General features: G+C 44.1%; 1 protein-coding gene across 3 annotated transcripts in view; it reads left to right on the top strand.

Annotated features, from left to right (window-relative positions):
* The window catches only part of TRPM8 (transient receptor potential cation channel subfamily M member 8), a 92,996-nt gene that overhangs the window by 6,369 nt on the left and 70,394 nt on the right, over positions 1–16,233 (top strand). For 2 of the 3 annotated variants that reach the window (XM_031651123.1, NM_001168921.1), the window contains 5 exon segments: positions 36–109; positions 6,697–6,853; positions 8,315–8,492; positions 12,178–12,350; positions 15,026–15,200. In XM_031651123.1, the coding sequence (XP_031506983.1) occupies positions 36–109; positions 6,697–6,853; positions 8,315–8,492; positions 12,178–12,350; positions 15,026–15,200 (757 nt within the window). 3 annotated transcript variants of the gene reach the window in all.

The following is a 16,233-nucleotide window of genomic DNA, read 5'->3' on the forward strand; positions in this document are numbered from 1 at the left end:
TTAGTAATGTGTTATTCAATGTGCTCTCTCCGAAGGACTTGGCGAATTTTATTCAAGCAAATTTTAAGAAACGAGAATGTGTCTTCTTTACCAAAGATTCCAAGGCCACGTAAGCTACCATTTTCCCTCCATTTTTGCTTTCCATGTTCAAAAAAATTATCAACCACCATTACAAGAAACAAACGAACGCTCACTGGTTCATTATTAAAGATGTCTTCGTCTCATAATTCTCAGAAACATTGTGTGGGCAGGAAGGATCTGGCAAGGAGCTTGTAGTTGTTACTTAGAGCTATACAATTCTGTTTGGTATTTTCAACTTTGGCAATAGTGGGAAAAGTCACTGAGGGAGGCTGTCACTCTCTTCAGTCTTCCCATGAGATTGGGAACTCACCTGAGTGACTTTGGTGAGGAAAGTTGTTTTACAGCAGTTGGCTGGCAATACCATGTATGTGTACATATGTCCATCTTACTGGCTTCTCCGTCAGGCTTTTCCTCCCCACTGTTGACTTTGGGTCTTTCTTTCTGAGTGTTCATCTGCTCTAAGTCTCATGTGTTTTGGAACATTAAGGCTGGGTTACAAAAGCAGGCTTCACCAACTCAGCCTACAGGAGATCTTCAATAAATGTTGATGAGCAAGTGAGAGAATGGGTCGACTAGTGCTCACCCCTTATGCAGAAGATGCATTTGAATCTAATTAAACAACTTTAATCCTACCTCCCACTCTCCTTATTCCTCTCTGCCCCTTCTTTTTTTGTTGGCTGGCAATGCAAGAAACAGTCTAGCTATTAATTGGAAGTTGCTGCTGTAATTTATAATGAAAAGACCCTCTGTTGAACAGAGGCAATGAACAGAGGAAGGATGTAGAAATAAGGAAAAAAGCTTTAGAACCAGCTTTGGTTTCGACCTTGACTTGGCTGGCCTTGAGCCAATTATTCTCTTTTCTAACGCTAATTCTCTTATCCTAAAAAGCTAGCAAAAGTATACCTCATGGGTGGTGGTGGTATTCAGTGACGCAGCATATAAAATACCTACCATAATACTTCAGAGCATAATTCTTACTCCATGTGAATTAGAAAATGAACATCAGAAAAACTAAGAGATCTCTGCTTTGTCACTGGTATAAATTTAAGCATCATGAGTCATTCCAACAAAGTATAAGCTCTGTAAGTCCACTATTTATCCCCTGTATGTTTCATGAATGGGACTTACATACTGGGTTGCTAATACTATCAATCTCCTTGCAAGGAAGCTGTTATTATCTTTAAGGCAAGTGAGGCCCAGAGAGGTTCAGTATTTCACCCATGGTCACATGTCCAGTGGAAGAAGGATGAGAGACTTGAGCCCAGGCTTTCTGATTCCAAGGTTGTGCCTTTTCTATACCCTCAGTTGCCTCCCTTTCTAAGAATGACATTGCTTTGGGCAGAACAAATTCCTCAACACATTCTCAGTTACAGATGTTCAATCTAACTGGCATAAGTGGAAGCTGGAGGGGGGATTCTGTGGGGTGTGATAATGGGATCTTGTGGCTGAAAAGCACAGCCCGATCCAGGGCTTCAACAATGTTGCCAAGACTCTGTCTCTTTCCACCTGTTGTTTCTGTCCTTCTCTGATGGGAAGGCTCTTCACTATTGGAGGCAAAGTGGTCATTGTTGGTTGTGCATTATCAGCTTTCCACGTGCCACTTAGAGCAAAGAGGGCCTTGCTCCTAGCAATTCCATCAAAAGTCCTGGGCTGATGTTCATGGCTCTTAATGGTCTGGCTTGGGCCATGTGCCGATCTCTAAACTAACACCTAGGGCTGGAGGATGGATTAGTTGTGTTGGACAGTGGAATATGTTGATTGGCAAGCCTTGGGCGATGTGTCCAGGTGAACCCAGTGCAGAAAGGGATGATTCCTCATGGGAAAATCAGGGCACACTTACTAGCAGAAGGGGAAGCAGATGCAGGTTAGGGAAACCTATGGCTGTCCACCTTATAGTGCTTGATTACACCTCAAGTCTGGGTCAAAATGAAGGGAGATGTAGTGGGCAGCCACAGCCCTCCGCAACACAAGCAGAGCACAGGAACACCTCAGTTCCCATCTCAGAAGGGATGCAAGGATGCAGGATTCTATAATCTTTGAATCTCCCATATTTATTATTTCTCTCTCTCCATAGGTAGCGGGAACACTCCATGTAATCTAAGTTACCCATCAGACAAGGGCATCAAGTGAAGTGATGATTAATTATATTGATACCCTGGTTTTGCTGTTACTTGCCACACTAGATGACATAAGCCGCCAAATTCTCTCCTGAGAGTTCCCAGGGTTGCCACCCTGGTGCTAAGCCCAACGCACCCTTGCCTTTCTACTCTGACTTCTTGTGGATGCCACTGCAAGATGGTGCCGCACATTTGCCCCTGCTGCTGTGTCCTCTGAGATGTGCTGCCAGCTTAGGAGCCACCTTCTGGCACACTATGGGTAGTAGGCTCCTAGGTCTGGATTTGTTCTAGTCACTTCTCACTTCCTTGGCCATGCTGGGTTCCAGGGAGAAACAGAAAGAATGCTACCTTCACAATAGCAGCACTGTGCAACAGAACTTTCTGCCATGGTGAAAGTATTCTATGTCTGCACCATCTAATACAGTAGCCGCTAGCCACGTTTGGCTATTGATCATTTGAAATGTGGCTAGGACAACCAAGGAATGTTTTTAACTTTATTTAATTTCACTTAATTTAAATATAAAATTAAATAGCCACGTGAGGTCTGTGGCTACCATACTGGACAGTGTAGTACTACAGGATTCAGACTTGGTCCAAGGGGGTAGAACTAGGGTCTTGATGCTTTCCTGTCCTCTTCATTTCTCCTGTCTGTCATCCCTATTCCTCCTTCAGGTATCTGCACTCCTAATGCCTTCCTGGCAATCTCTCTTCTCCATTTATAAACCAATTCATACATACTGGTGCTTAGAGGGCTACCAGGCCATAGACCAGAGCTGCCAGGCAGCTCTCTTGGTCAAGGTCACCTGTGACACACTCCTACCCTTAGCAGGGAAAAGGGCTCAACAGTCTGTTTTCAGTTATAGCAAGAACAGGTGGTTCAGGGAATTCTCTCCCCCATCCTCCAATGAGCTTGGGTGAGTGGACAGATCCCAAAGGATGGTGGGACACTGGAGGCCATGGAGAGAGAAGAGGAGCATGAGGAAGCAGCCTGGGCTCAGGAAGTGCCCTAACACTTAGGAAGAGAGAGGGCTGAGAACATCGTTCTCAATCCTGGTTGACATTTTCTTGGCCACACTGAATGATGCCCTGGGAACTGTTCCAACACAGAGGCGAGTTTGCTGCTGGAGGGTGATTTTGGATTCAGTCTCTAGCTCAATTTGTATAGCTTTAGAAAATATTAAATGCCTTGAGAAATATTTTGAATAGGGATCATTTTCATACTGTGTGGTAATTAAGACTTTTGGTTACAAGGAGCTCAACTACCTAAACCTAAAGAGGGATTTACTATAGGGATAAAGAAATGCCACCTAAGATCAGACAGTGGCCAGGCCTCTGGAGTGGTTAGAAAGAGTGACTGATGAGGGGTACTCGGCAGGTCTCCTCTGCCCGTTCCTGACTCCGCCTCTCCCTACACACCCTGTCCTCTTCTTTCTCAGAGTAGCTATGATTGTGTTGTGGTGCCTGATCTTCCACGTCACAGGCCCAGACCTACAGAAAGATGGGAGCAGCTCCTTTGGTCCTAATTTCAAATTCTTAAGAAAGGGATGCCTATGTCAATCCTGGATTAACTTCCCATCCTTGGGCTTGTCAATTATGAGCATTTCCACAATTCAGTTATATGAACAGGCTCATCTTGATCCTACTGTGTAGACGAGGTTGGAGAGAAGAGACAGTCTCACTGGAGTCTGTGTCAATGCACCATCTCTAGCAGGGACCTGCCCTGATGTATCTCCAGCAGCATCCCCAACCCCCAGGAGAGCAAGCTCCTTGTGAGGATTGCTGCTGAGAAGCATTTGTTCCTCATTATAGCGTCTCTTTGTTGAGTGGCTTTGGTAGTTACCCTGGGCTTCCAGTACTTCAAGAAGATCACTATTAGCAGAGCAGCTCCAGCTGAAGCCAATTGCGTGCAGGCAGCAGAAACTTGGCCACAATTTGGCTGGGAATCTATCTGCTTCTGGAGTGGTCATAAAATTTGCCCATAAGGCAACTCATTTCTGCTCCTGTTGTGTTTTTAGAAACAGTCATAGAAATGCACATCACTATTACCAGCTTGTAAACGAAAATGTGACCTCCCACCACAGAGTGCTTTTAGAATTAATCCTACATTTTGCCATATGTTAAATAAGGTGAACAGTGAAGAAGACCTTGAGAATACAGCCTTTCTCTTGCCATGAACAGTTATTTATACTTAAGCTTGTATTCTGGAAGGAAAACATATCTACTTTACAAAAATCGTTGAGGATACAAACTATTTAAAAGAAGATCAATCAATGTATTTATTCACTCATTTTTTCATTCATTCAAAGGACATTTGCTAAATGCCCTGATGTGCCAGAAACATGGGGACAGAGAATATAAGATAAAGAGTCCAGCCGGAAGCAAACCCTAACAGGATTTCCTCAGTTTATATATCTTTGACTCAGCCTGTGCAGGGGATCCTTGCTCCAGAGTCACCATGTATGGTTGCCTGGGCTGTGCACTGCACAAGGATGCTGGGGGTGAGTGGGGTTGAATCTTGTTATCTGACCCTGCATCCTGGTACTGACCCACATCTGCAGAGGGGGATGCCTTTCCTGGTAGGTGAGTGGTGAATGTGTGGCCACAGACTTTATTGTAGGGTCTAGGACGTGGATAAGAGTGATGGAGGCACCGATCCTACCAGGACTTTGGCAACAGGTGTAAACTGGGACTGTCCTGGGCAAATCAGGGCACTGAGTCACCCACTGACAAAAGGAGAGCTGTGCCCTTAGGGCCTGTTTCAGTGACCAAACATGTCTCCCACTTTGCTGCTCTCTAGCCTTCTCGGGACAGAACTCTCTGTTCTCCTTCTCCATTGGCCATGGCCCCCTCGAATCCCTAGCACCCTTGGATCTTGCCCAAAGATTGGTCAGAGAGACAGCAGGGAGAGATGCAGAACCAAGTGGGTGGGGCAGGCAGAAGGAAGCTGGGAGGAGGGTGAACAGTGCCTCACTGAACGGGAGTTGTTTTTGGCTAAATGGGAATCTTGGTTGTTGTTGCTCCTGTCTTTGGAGACCATATTTCTCAGGATGCTGTGGATAGAGAGGTCAAATAGTCATAGAATGTACTTTTAGATTTTTTTTTTAACTGCATTTTTGCTTCTTTTCTGTTGCCACTGCCTTCATTAATCCTTGATTTGCATGTATGGCACCACCATAACCTAAGTCACCTTGAGGGAGCAGGTGCCACATTCCAGGCCCAGCGAAACACTGTGTTATTTCCAACCCTCATGGCAAGCCTGACAGGGGAGGGGCTGTGCGAGAGTGAAAGGAGGTGTTTTGTTTGTCCCTCTGCACTTTGCCAGCTGTCGTGCTTAGCTATTCCTAAGAGACCAACTTAAGGGCAGGAAGGACATCCAGCTCATCTTGGGCTGCTGTGAAGCTCAGCCCAGGGCTGACTCAGAGTGGATTTTCAGTCAGTATCTGTCGAGTGACAGTGGTATGTTGGCAAAGGCACCGGGGAAGAGGATTTACCACTGACTGCATATCTTTTTATCCTGTTCCAATTTCCTGTTATGCCTCTGTGTCACCTAATGGATGAATTTAGTTCCACTGCATTTTTAATGAGAAGAACTTGTGTTCATTTACCGCACAGTTTGTCCTCATCTACCCCGAATTATTGAAAGTCTCTCTAGCAGCTAATGTCCAATAAGGAAAGGATGATCTTTCTAGAGTCTGGAACATTTTGGGTCTCTGCCAAAGGAATGCATCTTCCCGGTGAGTTCGGCCCACGGGAAGGATGTCTCACCTCGCTTCAGAAGAGCCTTACTGGCTGGGCAAACTGGCAGGGTTGGTGCTGAGGCGCTGAGGCCAACTCAGGGCTCCTGTGGGTTATGAACTGTTTGAGAAGCTGAATAAAGTGTCCAGATTTCTGAAACTCAGTCTCATAAGTCCCAAGGACCGAAGCTAGATTCCATGAGGGCAGGGGTCTGTTCTGTCCTATCACAGAGCCAGCTTGTTGGTGAAGGGACAATAAACACCAGGGATAAAACATTAAACTAGTTTCTTTCTTTCTTTCTTTTTTCTTTTTTTTTTTTTTGAGATGGAGTCTGGCTCTGTCGCCCAGGCTGGAGTGCAGTGGTGCCATCTCAGCTCACTGCAACCTCTACCTCCTGGGTTCAGGCCATTCTCCTGCCTCAGCCTCCCGAGTAGCTGGGATTACAGGCGCCCGCCAATATACCCAGCTAATTTTTGTATTTTAGTAGAGATGGGCATTTACCATGTTGCCCAGGCTGGTCTTGAACTCCTGACCTCAAGTGATCCGCCCACCTCACCCTCCCAAAGTGCTGGGATTACAGGCGTGAGCCACTGCGCTGGTCCACATCAAACTAGTTTCTACGCAAGCGACTGAGATGATGAAAACAGTCTGAAAATAAGACTTGAAGGTATCCTTTGTGTGTCTATTTAAGTTAACAATGCCAGTTTCCATAAGCAGGCTCAATGAAATCCTTCCTTCCTGTCCACATCATCGTGCTTATCAGGGAGAATGTGTGCAAGTGTGGCTATGCCCAGAGCCAGCACATGGAAGGCACCCAGATCAACCAAAGCGAGAAATGGAACTACAAGAAACACACAAAGGAATTTCCTACGGACGCCTTTGGGGATATTCAGTTTGAGACACTGGGGAAGAAAGGGAAGGTAAGCAGTGGTTTTCTACTTTGGTAGCTAATTCATAGGCCAAAATGACCTGGGCTACCTTGATTTACTTGGAATTGTCTAATAAGATGGAGGCAGGAGAGATGGTTAGTGAACACCAAAAAAGACTGCAGAAAAAGAGACATCTTGTAAAAGCCAGACAGCTGTTATTAGGCTATGCTCAACAGGAAAACTCAACAGGTAAGGACTGGATTATCACCTAGCCTCCTGTGTCCACACACAAAGCAGGCATCCATGCCACACCCATCTTGAGCCCCATTGCTACCCAGGGCCCCATGAAAGCTTTTGTGAACCCTACTGTTTAGCTCTGTGTACTCTTGAGGCACATATGGCCCTGAATATGCATTCCCTCCATACTCACTGTACAAGCTTTCCAGCAAGGTTTTGCAAAGGTGTTTAATGATGGGAAACAGCCTCTCCTGCATCCTCTGTGCCCCCAGTCTCAAATGAAAGCACCGTCCACAGGCTGCTCCTGCAGGGCCTGGGCCTCTCATCTCCCAAACCCCCATGGCATCCCTGGGAGATGACCCAGCCCCATCCACTGCTGACTCTCCCCAGGGCCTCTGCCCTGGAATGGGCCGATGCCCTCTCTTGCTGCCCGCAGCTCTGCTCACCTCCCTGTGGCCTCAGCAGGGCTGCTGCAGGACTCCCTAAATGCAAAGCCCACCCTGTTCTTACCCTGTTCAAACACCTCAAGGCACCCCTCTGCCTTCAGGACAAAGTCCCAAGTTCTCCACGTGGCCTATGGGGCTTTTCCGGGCCCCTGCAGCGCCCCTGCTCTCCCCACAACTCTGCTTTCCTTCTGTGAACCCTGAATATCTGAGACAGGTCTCAGTGAATTTAGAAAGTTTATTTTGTCAAGGTTGAGGACGCACGCCCCTGGCACAGCCTCAGGAGGTCCCGACAACACGTGCCCAAGGTGGTCAGAGCACAGCTTGGCTTTATACGTTTTAGGGAGACATGAGACATTAATCAACATATGTTAAGATGAACGCTGGTTCCTTCTGGAAAGGTGGGACAACTCACCAGGCAAAGGCGGGACAACTCGAAACGGGACGGGGCTTCCAGGTCATAAGTAGACAAGAGACAAACGGCTGCATTCTTTTGAGTTTCTGATTAGCCTCTCCAAAGGAGGCAATCACATATGCATTCATCTCTGCGAGCAGAGGGGTGACTTTGAATAGAGTGGGAGGCAGGTTTGTCCCAAGCAGTTCCTAGCTTGAATTTTCGGGCCCCAAGATTTATTTTCCTTTCACACTTCCATTCCTCGTGGGTCCTTGGCACGGCCCCCGCCTGGGACCCCCAGTGCCACGATCTCTGCTGCTCCCACCCCGCCCCTCTTCTACAAGCAGGCAAGCGTGGGCGGGGTGTTGGCGCGGACGCTAAACCCCGACCTCAGGAGAACACAGGCTTATCTTGATGCTTCTGCTCCTCCCCCCATAGTATATCCGTCTGTCCTGCGACACGGACGCAGAAATCCTCTACGAGCTGCTGACCCAGCACTGGCACCTGAAAACACCCAACCTGGTCATTTCCGTGACCGGGGGCGCCAAGAACTTCGCCCTGAAGCCGCGCATGCGCAAGATCTTCAGCCGGCTCATCTACATCGCGCAGTCCAAAGGTGGGGGTCGGAGCAGCGACCCGGTTCTTCCATTCGGGCTGCACCAAGTTTGGGGAGCAGAGGAGGCAGTTCCCGTGTGCAATTCCGGAGAATCCGGGTGCTGCTAGAACCATCTGATGAATCGTTATTTTATTGAAAGCAATATCCCCAAATGAATGGACGGGGAGCTCTGGCAGATAGTGGGGGAGCGTCACAAAGTAACTCTAAATCAGCGTTAAGGTGCTTCCTTAGGGGAATTTTTTAAATCTTGTAAGATTTTCATTTTGTTATTAACACACGAAAAATTTTCCCCAGAGTTTCGGTTCTGGCGAATTGAAAAGGACAGTTGTAATTTGCTTGGTCTGTAATTGTGAGATCGGTGATGCACTTTTGAAAGTAGTGACGGTGCCTGAGAAATTGTAAGCACCCTGTGTCTGATTGAGGTCAAAGCAACTAAGGCTGTGTTACTTGAAACACTTTCTTTCTTTTTAACTTTATATTTTAAAAAGTTTTGAATCTACAAAAATGTTGCAAAAATAATGCAATGAACATCTGTACATTCTTCACCTAGATTCACCAATTGTTAACATTTTCCCACATTTGTCTCATCTTGTTCCTTAAATATCTACGTATGATTTTGGGGGGAACTGTTGAAAGCAGGTTGCAGGAATCATGATCCTTAATTCCCTAAGCAGATCAACATGCCCCTCCTGAGAACAGGGTTTTTTTTCACATAGCCCAATATAATTTTCAAACCTGAACAGTTACCATGGACCAATACTGCTATCTCACAGTTTACACTCACATTTTGCTAATTATCTCAACAAAGTCCTTTAGAGCAAACATTATTTTTTCTCAATTTGTATTCCAAATCGATTTAGCTTTGCTTTTTTTTTTTTTTTCTTTAGTTTTCTTACATCTGGAACTGGTTCTTAGCCTTCCCTTGTCTTGCATTACATTTTTTGAAGAGTATAGGCCAACTGCTTTGTAGACTGTCTCTCAATGTGGAATTAGTTGATGTTTGTTCATGATTAGATTCAGTTTATCCAACCTTAACATTTAAAAACCTCTTTTGGCCGGGTGCGGTGGCTCAAGCCTGTAATCCCAGCACTTTGGGAGGCCGAGACGGGCTGATCACAAGGTCAGGAGATCGAGACCATCCTGGCTAACATGGTGAAACCCCGTCTCTACTAAAAAAATACAAAAAACTAGCCGGGCGAGGTGGCGGGCTCCTGTAGTCCCGCCTACTCGGGAGGCTGAGGCAGGAGAATGGCATAAACCCGGGAGGCGGAGCTTGCAGTGAGCTGAGATCCAGCCACTGCACTCCAGCCTGGGCAACAGAGCGAGACTCCGTCTCAAACAAACAAACAAAAAAACCAAAAACCTCTTTTATGCAGAATTAATATTCACTGATATAACTAAGGAAACGTGTCCTAATCTAGATGTGGGCTTTTTTTGTTGTTGTTGTCAGGAAGAAACTGAGATGTTTTGTTTTGTTTTTCCCATTTATTTTTCTCAGTTTCCTGACCAACCAGAGGGGACACTGTGGGTTGTCACTTTGATACAAAATTGAGCAACTCAGCTTCCTTGCTACTAAATCCTGAACACACCTTGTTCATTCACCAAACAGATACTTACTGGATGCCTATAATGTGCTAGAAATTGTTTTATGTGCTAGAATACAGCAGAACAAAACGGACAAAAAAAATCCCTGGGCTGGGACGCGTATTTCTATGTAGATGAAGTCAAGCGATTGAAGAAGTTGAATAGTTTCATTGTTGCTGGTTGTCCACTTGGAGTGCTACCTTCATTTCCCATTGTCTCATTTTAAAAGGGAACGTTAAATGGCTGAAATGGATGTGAAGTCAATCACTGTAAGCGTGGGTTTTGCAAAAGAAAAAAGGATTGCCCAGTGAGGAGATGGGAGAACAGTTGTCAAATCTGCTTCCTCAAAGATAGGGATTAGGGATATTTAAGGAGTGAAGAGGCGGTTGTTCTATGGCGTGGGGAAAGGTGATAGGCAGTGGAGAAGGAATGAGGTAATTGGTGGTTTGTGCAGGTGTAGTCAGGGTTCATGGCTCTTCATAGGACACCTGTTCAGAAAATGGCAGTGTTGGCGTGATCTGAGGGAGGAGTTTTGGCCCTCTGACATTGAAAGGTCATCTCTTGGGCATATGTGCATGCCCAGTTGAAGAGTCAACGGTCTCAGCTGTTTTGAACTGGATAAGAGCAGCTCCCTAGTTCCTGAAAAACAACTTTAGCAACTATTATCATAGTGATGTATACGTCAGAGATGTTATCTAGAAGGAAACTAGTGGTGATTTAGTTATATATTGTTTGTCTACATGACTTTTAGCTACATAGATTTTAAAATCAACTAGAAGGAAGCAGTTAAAAGCAAGCAAGGCAGGTGAAGTTTGGCGGGCTTGATTAGGTTAGCCCTCGGTGTCAATATCTGTCTAGAGGAAGGAGACCGTGTGCTGAGAGGCTGGATTTATGCCCTGTAAGAACTGGTTAAAAGAAGTAGGTGTAAAACTTCTAAGGATCACATCATACTTACCTGAAAATATTGGAAGGACTTTGATGTGGAGATGACTAAAATTGTTCCTCATTGCTGAAGACCGTAGTAAAATTAGAGAATGGAAATAGTCAGCAAAGGGACTTTCTAACGATTGGAGGAGGGGGCTGCCTCTCAGCTCCTGACGCTTTCTTACAAGAGCTAATCCAGAGAGGCCAGTGACCGCTCTGAGGGTAGATTCGTACGTGGGCAGCATATTATACTAGGGTCATTTCCAACTTTAGATTCTAGTTTTATGCTAAATAATATTTTTGTAGGTATAGTGTTTATTCTACTTTGCCCCTCCCCAATAAAACCCTGTATAACCCTTAGCATTGAGAAGATAATCAGATCTAAACCTTAAAAAGGCCAGCATACAGAATTGTGTTTTATAAAGCAAAGTTATTGACACAAAGGCCATCCAAGGAAGATTCATTCGAATCCAACCAATGTGGGGGTCCAGGAGCAGAGTGCCCGGCTTACCATGGTGGCATTGCCTAACTTGTTTAGAGGCTCTAGTTAGACATTCATTGTCCATGAGAGTCCTCTAGAGACTGGTTAAAGATGCAGACAGATTCCCTGGACCCACCTCCCAGAGAACCTGATGAGGTAGATCTGGAATAGGGTCAATAATCTGTTTTTTTGTTTGTTTATTTGTTTTGTTTTGTTTTGAGATGGAGTCTCACTCTGTTGCCCAGACTGGAGTGCAGTGGTGTGATCTCTGCTCACTGAAACCTCCGTCTCCCGGGTTCAAGCAATTCTCCTGCCTCAGCCTCCTGAGTAGCTGGGATTACGGGCACCCACCACCACGCCTGGCTAAGTTTTGTATTTTTAGTAGAGATGGGGTTTCACCATCTTGGCCAGGCTGGTCATGAACTCCTGACCTTGTGATCCACTTGCCTCGGCCTCCCAGAGTTCTGGGATTACAAACGTGAGCCACTGCGCCTGGCCAAGAATCTGTATTTTTAAGTGAACACTTCTCAGCAGCACTGTCTGAGGTCCCCTCTTCTTCCTTGCCGTACAACATAGCTGCCAGTGCTGTGTCCTGACGCCTACAGGGATGGGGACTTTATTTTAGGGGTCTGTGAGTCCAGAATGGAAACTTTGCCCAGTGCCGGTTGACCATTTACTGTTCCTATGTGTTGACAGGTGCTTGGATTCTCACAGGAGGCACCCATTATGGCCTGATGAAGTACATCGGGGAGGTGGTGAGAGATAACACCATCAGCAGGAGTTCAGAGGAGAATATTGTGGCCATTGGCGTGGCAGCTTGGGGCATGGTCTCCAACCGGGACACCCTCATCAGGAATTGTGATGCTGAGGTACGGGTGGGACAGGAGGAGGTCTGCTAGGTCACATGGAAGAAACACCATGGCATGAGCCTGTGGCCAGAACCCTGGGGCTCTGTGATGGAGCCAGACCATGGGGAAGTCTGCCTTGCAAGGAGTGTCTTTGGGACCTTAAAGGAATTGAAAACAAGGATGATGTACGTAATTAACTGCTGGGAAAGAGTTAACAATGAATGTTGCTTTGTTCATTAAAATGTGTTCTCAGCAATCTCATATCACAGTCAGGTTCTTTATTCTTTATAACCAAGGCTTACATCCATTTCAGGAAGGCTCAAGCCCAACCGCAGTATCTTGATTGCTTGGCGACACTCAGAGGAATACAAATCAATGGATATTGTCCTTGGTTAATTTGGCATTAAGAAGGTTGTGAGACAACCCCCAGCCTCCACCCCGCAAATGTTTCCTGTGAACATATTTAGAGAATAATGAGCCTTTCATGTTAAAAATACAAGGTAGACATATGGGTTTTGTATCAAGTGTAGCATTTTGAAAACAACATTTCTAGTAGTTAAGAACCTTCTTAAGCAACAGGTGTTCTCTGCCCAGAAGCTTTGGGCCAAATGTTCAGATATCCACATTTAAGCTATACCTTCTCCCATCTGGGCTCCTTAGAAGCAGCAAATGTTAAGGATTTTTGGAATTGCTGTGATTCTTCTTTTAGAATTATTTTATTTTTGTGTCTTGGTTACCATTTTTGAGATATATAAGGGGCAGGGGAGAGTGGGAGGTGTTTTTTTGTGCATCTTCAAGGAGGAAGCATGGTAGAGGGAGAGGAGGGTACGTTTTGAAGACAGAGAAGTTGGGGTTGGAGTAATCATTCCTTTTCGAGCTGCATAGTCTGGAGCCAGTTCCCTTCTTCAAGTTTTTTTATAATAATAACCTATATTGTTATGGGACTGATTTATCTAATTGTGCAGAGTGAATGGTAGCTTCTATTATTATTATTACATGCTCAACAAGGGATGGCAAAATGGTTTCACATAAAATGCCAACTTCAGGGATGAGAGTGGCCTAGAGCAGGCTTTTGAGGACAGTGGCAGGCTAAGTGGGAAAGAATACCATTATCAATTAGCAATATTTGTAATGGGCACGGGAGTCCGGGAGTCAATGCAGTGTTGTGTAATTATCCCCATGGTAGATGCAGTACATGTGTTAATTCATAGACTCACAAAAAGCCTTGAAAATGTAGGTATTTTTACCCCTGAATAGGAATGAGAAAAGACTTCAAAATCTCCCTAGAGGCTGCTTATAGGGCCCATTTCCTGGCAACAAGGAAAACTTGAAATGAATATATGAAGATTAAAGAACCTGCCAATCATTTGGAAATTAAGAAACAACCAACTATCCCAACCGTCTGGTAAACAAATGTAGGATCTAGAATGATCTTTCAAAAATATAATATCAGATAACTTAGAAAGCAATGCAAATGAAAACATTACCTATTGAGAATAATATATATTAATATATCAGTATGGCCAAAGCCGCACTCAAAGTGAAATGCTTAGCCATATACCTTTATTAGGAAAATTAAAATTAATAAGTAATTCATTAATCATAATAACAAAACCTAACGTTGATGTAATAGCACTTACTATGTACTAGGTTCTATTCTAGTGTTTTACATATGTTAACTCATTTGATCTTCATAACAAAACTATGAGGTAAGTACTACTGTTCCCTTCTCATTATAAATGAGAAAAGTGAGGCATACAGAAAGTAAGAAAGTTTCTTAGTGCACATATCTAGTTAGTGGCAGGTCCATGGTGCACAATATTTTAACCACTACAGTATTCAAATTAATAAATTTTAAAAATCATATCACCAGCAAAACTCTGAATTCTTTCTGAATACTATTTTTTCCTTTTGTTCTCCTTGAGTTTTGGTGGTGATATTATTTTTCAAACTTATTAAATTCTATTCTTGGAGTTAAGATTGAAAACCTTTTAATGCAACCCTGATACTTTAAAAACTAAATGCCTTTGAATGGAGCTTGAGAGTGAGGAACGTTTTTGGGAAGGATTCCTTTCTTTATGTTCCTCAAGCAGCTTTTTATCCTCTGGTATTTTGGGGACAAAGTATTCATTTAATTACTTCTTTTTGTGGTCCTGTTGCTGTGCGCTTCTCAAGTGCAAAGACTATTTCATTCATTTTTTAATCCCTAGATCCTGGCATGGGTCATGGCATATGATAGATTCCAGACAACTATGTATGTATGCATTTCAATGTCTGCTTCTACCTGTATCCACACACACACAAATACACACACACACACACACACACATACATTTGCACATACAGTTTCCTGAATGCTGAATTTCAATTTTGTTGAATTTTTGCAAAAGAGCACGGAGCAATGAACCAAGAATGGGACTGGGAATCTGATCCTTACATTGTCTCTGGCCATTTATGAGAAAATGAGCACATGACACTGCCATTTTGAACTTCCATTTCCTCGTATTTAAAAGGAAGTCTGTGCTATAAGATCACTAAGATCCCTCTGAATTTAAAAATTCAGAATTTTTAAATCTGGGAGGAGGCATAATATAATTGAACCCAAAGTATTAACTTTCGTATGAATATGTAAAAATATTACCATGTATCTTGACTGATAATACAATCTCAAAGACAAGCTTCCCTGTACTTCTCAGGGCTATTTTTCAGCCCAGTACCCCATGGATGACTTCACGAGAGACCCTCTGTATATCCTGGACAACAACCACACGCATTTGCTGCTCGTGGACAATGGCTGTCATGGACATCCCACCGTGGAAGCAAAGCTCCGGAATCAGCTAGAGAAATACATCTCTGAGCGCACTATTCAAGGTCAGTGGTTAGGAAGTAGGACACCAGACATGTACAATAACCACAGCAGCCACAGCATCAACAACAATCGCTACCAACTATTGAGTGATGCATGAGAAACACGCCTGATCAGGTATTTTTATTGCCAAAGAACTGTTATTTCTCTTCTTTTTTCAACACACCAGGAATGCTTCTGCCAGGGTCATTGTGGTATGTACCCTTCAACATGCTGAAGGCAATGATAAGTACGGCCATCTTCCACTGTAGTTTGTCAGTAACAAGAGCTGGCTGTCTTCTTCTAGTAGATACCATTTAAGAACAAATACAATCTGCGATGACAAATATGAGTTTATGAAACAATGCAATTAGCTAGGAGAGAAAAGATAAAACCAACCTACTAGTTTAACAATGGTATGGTTTACTTTTTTGAATCTTGGCTACTTCTGAGTAACAGAAAACAGTCGTCTCAAGAGAAGAATGTGATAGTTGAGTGAAAGCCATTATTTGCCATGGTTAAGTGACATGTAGTTTCTCTCTTCCTGTGGACAGGGTATTGAGATATGTCCTGCCGTAGAACAAGATTACCTTGTGATTTAGTGATAGACATAATGGCAGGAACTTGTTGGAGATGTTCTCAATTATTTTCCTTTCACAATAGGACATACACGAAGGAAGAAACTATATATGCAATAAACTCTGTTGAAAGACCACTAGTTATGCCAAGTTCTCACTCACTCAAGAAAACATAGGATTATGCAAATGAGTGAGAGCATCATTATTATAAGGATAAACTTAAACCTAGTTTAATTTATAGGTGCAAAGGTAAATAATGCATGGGCTTTAAATATTTAAATATGCATTTTAGGTATCAACGACAAATTGCAACATGACCCATGTCATGCTATTACTAGCGTGGGGCGAAAACACTCATCCGTCTTTAATGAGTAGATAATGTTCAAGTCCGTGAGATGTGAAGCTATCTCTCCACACCGTGGCTCACAGGGCAGAAGCTCTTGGTCCAACTTTTCACAGCGGTGGATGAGTATTTCCAATG

Source organism: Papio anubis, chromosome 10 (assembly GCF_008728515.1).
Source record: "Papio anubis isolate 15944 chromosome 10, Panubis1.0, whole genome shotgun sequence".
In the NCBI taxonomy this organism is placed as follows: Eukaryota; Metazoa; Chordata; class Mammalia; order Primates; family Cercopithecidae; genus Papio; species Papio anubis.